The sequence below is a fragment of the Camelina sativa genome, chromosome 6 (assembly GCF_000633955.1).
Source record: "Camelina sativa cultivar DH55 chromosome 6, Cs, whole genome shotgun sequence".
Classification (NCBI taxonomy): Eukaryota; Viridiplantae; Streptophyta; class Magnoliopsida; order Brassicales; family Brassicaceae; genus Camelina; species Camelina sativa.
The window spans coordinates 4,497,121-4,502,278 of record NC_025690.1 but is presented as its reverse complement, the minus strand read 5'-3'; the positions used below and the strand labels follow the sequence as shown (position 1 = coordinate 4,502,278).

General features: G+C 33.5%; 1 protein-coding gene across 1 annotated transcript in view; it reads left to right on the top strand.

Annotated features, from left to right (window-relative positions):
- LOC104790393 (uncharacterized membrane protein At3g27390) overlaps window positions 1-1,708 on the top strand; it is a 4,536-nt gene extending 2,828 nt beyond the window's left edge. The window contains exons 5-8 of the mRNA XM_010516143.2: window positions 40-578; window positions 671-866; window positions 940-1,189; window positions 1,297-1,708. Coding sequence (XP_010514445.1) covers window positions 40-578; window positions 671-866; window positions 940-1,189; window positions 1,297-1,555 — 1,244 coding nt within the window. The 3' untranslated portion in view covers window positions 1,556-1,708. The remainder of the gene's footprint in view (window positions 1-39; window positions 579-670; window positions 867-939; window positions 1,190-1,296) is intronic.

The following is a 5,158-nucleotide window of genomic DNA, read 5'->3' as shown; positions in this document are numbered from 1 at the left end:
AATTATTCCATAGCGCCTTACTTTACATCCTCTTATCTATCCTCAGGCTACTTCAACTTCCAGGGGCTTTGGTAGTTTCAGTTCTCGGGATTCTTGTTGATTTCCCTGTGATCTCACTTGTAGCCATATGCAAAAGCCCTTACATGCTGTTCAAAGGATGGCACCGTTTGTTTCACGACTTAATTGGACGGGAAGGTCCATTCTTGGAGACAATGTGTGTTCCCATTGCAGGCCTCGTGATCTTACTCTGGCCTTTGGCTGTCACAGGCGCGGTTATTGGATCAGTTGTCTCTAGTATCTTCCTCGGTGCTTATGCAGGAGTAGTATCATATCAAGAATCTTCTTTTTACTATGGACTCTGTTTCATAGTTGCTTCTGTGTCCATTTACGACGAGTATAGCACTGATATACTTGACATGCCTGAAGGATCTTGTTTCCCAAGGCCAAAATATCGAAGAAACGAAGAGGAACCAACGCCTTTTTCTGGTCCTGTACCAAGACTAGGCTCTGTCAAGAACGCATCATCGATGAGAGCAGGATCAGTCAGAGTCCCTATGATTGATATTAAGCCTCTCGATGTAAGCACACATGCCTAATATTCACCAAAACCAAAATTTGAAAAATCATATCTTTTGTCGTTTTTTTTGACTGTTTGAATGTCTGTGTGCAGCTGTTGTATGAGCTCTTTGTTCAATGTAGGACATTTGGAGAAGTTTTGGCTACAAAAGGACTGATAATTTCGAAAGATATCGAAGAAGCGAGATCTAGTAAAGGCAGCCAAGTGATTAGTGTTGGTTTACCTGCTTATGGGCTTCTTCATGAGATTCTACGCTCCGTCAAAGCCAATTCTTCTGGCTTGTTACTAAGTAAAAAAATTCTATTTTTTTCTATATATTTTCATATAAGTGTGATTTATATATGTCTGCATGTTTTGTGTAGGTGACGGTGTAACTGAAATAACTACCATGAACCGACCAAAAGACGTCTTCTTTGATTGGTTTCTGCATCCGTTTTTGATACTAAAGGAGCAACTGAAAGCTACAAACTTGTCCGAGGAAGAAGAAGAGTACCTCGGGAGATTAGTTTTGTTATTTGGAGATCCAGAGAGGCTAAAGAGCTCGAGTGCAATTTCCGTATCTCCTCCTCTCACCGAGCGTAAAAGAGCCGAACTTGATGCATTTGCTCGCAGGTAAAAGAACCGCCTTTAAGATTTGATCTTTGTTTGTTAAACACTTTTGTTTTGTTTTTTTTTTCCTTAACAAAATATTTTTTCATGTCTTTGTGTGTTTTTATTAGGATTCAAGGGCTAATGAAAACGGTGTCAAGATATCCAACATTTCGTAGACATTTTGTGGCATTAGTGAAGAAACTATCGGACGATTTGGACCTGAAAGACAACAGTTCGGTGAAGGACGAATCTATAACAGAGCCGTCAAGTTCGGTTAAGATAATTACTCGAATATTCAGTCAGAGATCATCCAGAAGAAAAGGGAGTGTCAATGGATCCGATCAAGAATCGCAAAAGGGTGTCTCACGGAATATAGATATCGTTTAAACATGGCCATGGCCCATGGGACGTCGTGTTGTGTGGATATGTCTCTGGTTCTTGCTCCCCATACTTGTCATTCCTTGTAAAGATTGTTCATAAATTTAGATTTGTCAAGGTAATCAACATTAAGTAACAAATGATACGAACGATTTTGTCAAATCTGTTGGGCTAAGTTTGAAGAAGAAGAAAGCTGTTTAAGGAAAAAGGAAAACTCTAATCCAATTAGAAATAGTTCTATTTAGGAGATATCTAAATAAGTTAGTTTACCTGTTTTGGATTAGGAAATTGTGTTCTAGTTCTCTCTACATAAAGAGTTGCCAAAGTGTGGTATACCATAAGAGAGATTTGAGAGAAAGAGTTTTATAGATTGTGAGGGAGAGCTTAAAGTTTTGAGTTATTTTATTTAAGCTAATAAGAGAGTTACAGTAGAAACTCTATAAATTAATACTCGTTAAATTAATAACCTCTATAAATTAATATATTTCTTTTGTCCCAAGTTTGGACTATTGTAATTTTGGACACTATTCGATAATATAATAAAATAATATTTTTTTTGAAAATCCTTTGTAAATATATGGTTCCATCAATAATATAAATTAATAATTATATAGAATTATCCAGATATATGTATATATCGACACATTAATTTTTATTAGAGTTCATTTTTGATATTTTTACTGTATAAAAATCTTTGAGTGCTATCGTCAAAACATGATAATTGTTATTTTCATTGTAATTGATTTTATAAAAATATTAGTTATAACCATTAAATCTTATTTTTAATATTTTTTATCAAATTAGGAAAGTCTCTCTATAAATTAATAATTATTAATTTATCGAGAAACTAAAACCTCTATAAATTAATAGATTTTCCTGGTCCCAATATTATTAATTTATAGAGGTTTTACTGTATTCTTAAAACAATATTTTTGTTCTAAATCTTTCTTCCTAAAAATAGATTTGGTATCAGAGCTTCTAGGTTTGATATTCGAATCATGAGTGAATTAACCGCTGCAAGCAACATACCAAAGCCAAAGGAGAATACGCCACCATCGTCCATACAATGCCCTATGTTAATTTCAATCAATTATACAGTGTGGGCAATGAGAATGGATGTTGCGTTGCGTGTTCACAAGGTTTGGGAGGCAATTGATCCTGGAACAATGGAACCAGAAAATAATGACCTTGGCAGAGCCCTGATTTTCCAATCCATACATGAGTCTACGATCTTACAAGTTGGTGATCAAGTTACCGCTAAAGGTGTATGGGATTCCATCAAAGCAAAGAACCTGGGCACTGATCGTGTCAAAGAAGCAAAACTGCAGACTCTCATGGCCGAGTTTGACAGAATAAAGATGAAGGAAACCGAGACTATTGACAACTTTGTTGGTAAACTTTCAGAGATCTCCACAAAATCAGCATCACTAGGAGAAATCATTGAAGAAACGAAGATTGTGAAGAACTTTCTGAAAAGCTTGCCAAGAAAGAAGCACATACATATAATTGCAGCACTTGAGCAGGTCCTTGATCTAAAAACAACTACTTTCAAAGACATTGTTGGCAGATTAAAGACTTGTGAGGAACAGATTAATGGTGAAGAAGATTCACAAGACAACCAAAGCAAGCTTATGTATGTCAATTCAGAGTGGGCCCATGGACTGAGAGTGGACATGGGCTCACTAAGCAATGTGGCGGTTGAGGCATTACAGAGACAGAGGCTTCGTCATGGTGTATCAAAGACACTTTCACGAATACAGTGGGAAATTTAACATTAGTTACTATCAAAAGATTTTGTGACGTTAGAAAAAGATTTTTATTTTCATTGGTTGTCGGAACAAGCCATTTTGAGATAGCAAAAAGACGTGAACATTTTCTCTCCACACAGGGGGAGGGCAGAGCCGAGGTTCTCGCTATGCGAGAAAGTTGGACACAAGGTTATCTACCCAAGGGAAGAAGGTGGAGGAAGTTGGACGCAAGGTTATCTACCCAAGGGAGGAAGGTGGAGGAAGTTGGACGCAAGGTTATCTCCCAAAGGGAGGAAGGTGGAACCAAGGTTCTCTCCATGGTAGAGGAGGTTGGACGCAAGGTTCTATCCATAACGGATGAGGGCGGAGCCGAGGTTTTCTCCATGGCGATCATACATTATTATGTGATTCAACATTGATTAGTATATTATGTAATATAGAAACACATTAAGCCAACTATTTTACTTTCACTTTGGCATAGTTACTATCACAAATACATCAGAAAATTTAACATTAGTTACTATCAAAAGATTTTGTTACGTTAGAAAAATGTTTTTACTTTCATTGGTTGTCGGAGTAAGCTATTTTGATATAGCAAAAGGACGTGAACATGTTCTCTCTACATATGAAGAGGGCAGAGCCGAGTTTCTCTTTATGGTGAAGAAGGTTGGACACAAGGTTATCTCCCCAATGGAGGAAGGCAGAGCCAAGGTTCTCTCCATGGTGGAGGAAGTTGGACGCAAGGTTCTCTCCATCTGAGATGAGGGCGGAGCCGAGGTTTTCATTATGGTGATCATACATTATTGTGATGATACATCAATGATTAGTATATTATGTAATATGTTTTTTATTCAAAAATGTTTTTTGAACCAACAATTTTAGTAATAAAAAAACTATGCATAAGTGAAAGTAAAATAGTTGGCTTAATGTGTTTATATAGACATTTTCTAGGTGGTGATAAATAATATATTTGTAACATAGAGTATATTTAGGTGTAAAAAATATACTTTTAATAGTAACATACATAAAAGATTTGTAAATGGATATAAATCAGTCTGTTATAACAAAAATAAAATTTACAAATAACATACAACAAATTTTAATACATTTTTGTTAAATTTAATTTAATTTATATAACTTTAAACCCGCGCATCGGGCGAGTCCATCTAGTAAAATATAAATTTACATCATTTAGATAAGTGATGTATAGTCTATTCATTTTAGTAAAATCATTTTTTAAATAATACAATATTTACATCAATCAAAACTGACTGATGTTAAAATAAATTATATTAATATCATTAATCAATTATGTATATATATATATATATATATATATATATATATATATTTTGAAAAAGTCTAACGTAATTTAGAAGATAATATATAGATATAAAATAAATCCTAATTATTATATAAAAAATTACATGTCTAATAAAATTAAAAATATATATATAATATATATATATATATATATTGTATTTGATTCTTTATCTTGAGATTATCACAAATCTCCGTTAACCTTATACAGTAAAACCTCTATAAATTAATACTCTATAAATTAATAAACACTATAAATTAATAAATTTTGCTAGTCCCAAGTCGGGACAGTGTAAAAATTAACAAAATTCGATAAGATAATAAGATAATATTTTTTTTGAAATCCCCATGTAAAATATGGTTCCGATAATATCATAAATTAATAATCATGTAAATTTACATATATATATATATATTTAGATGCTGATATAGTAAATTATGTTTCTCTTAAACCTCATATATATAAAACAATTGTTATGTTGTATCTTCAAACTATAATGATATAAAATATTCTATAACATTTCATAAAACAGCTAAAATTTTT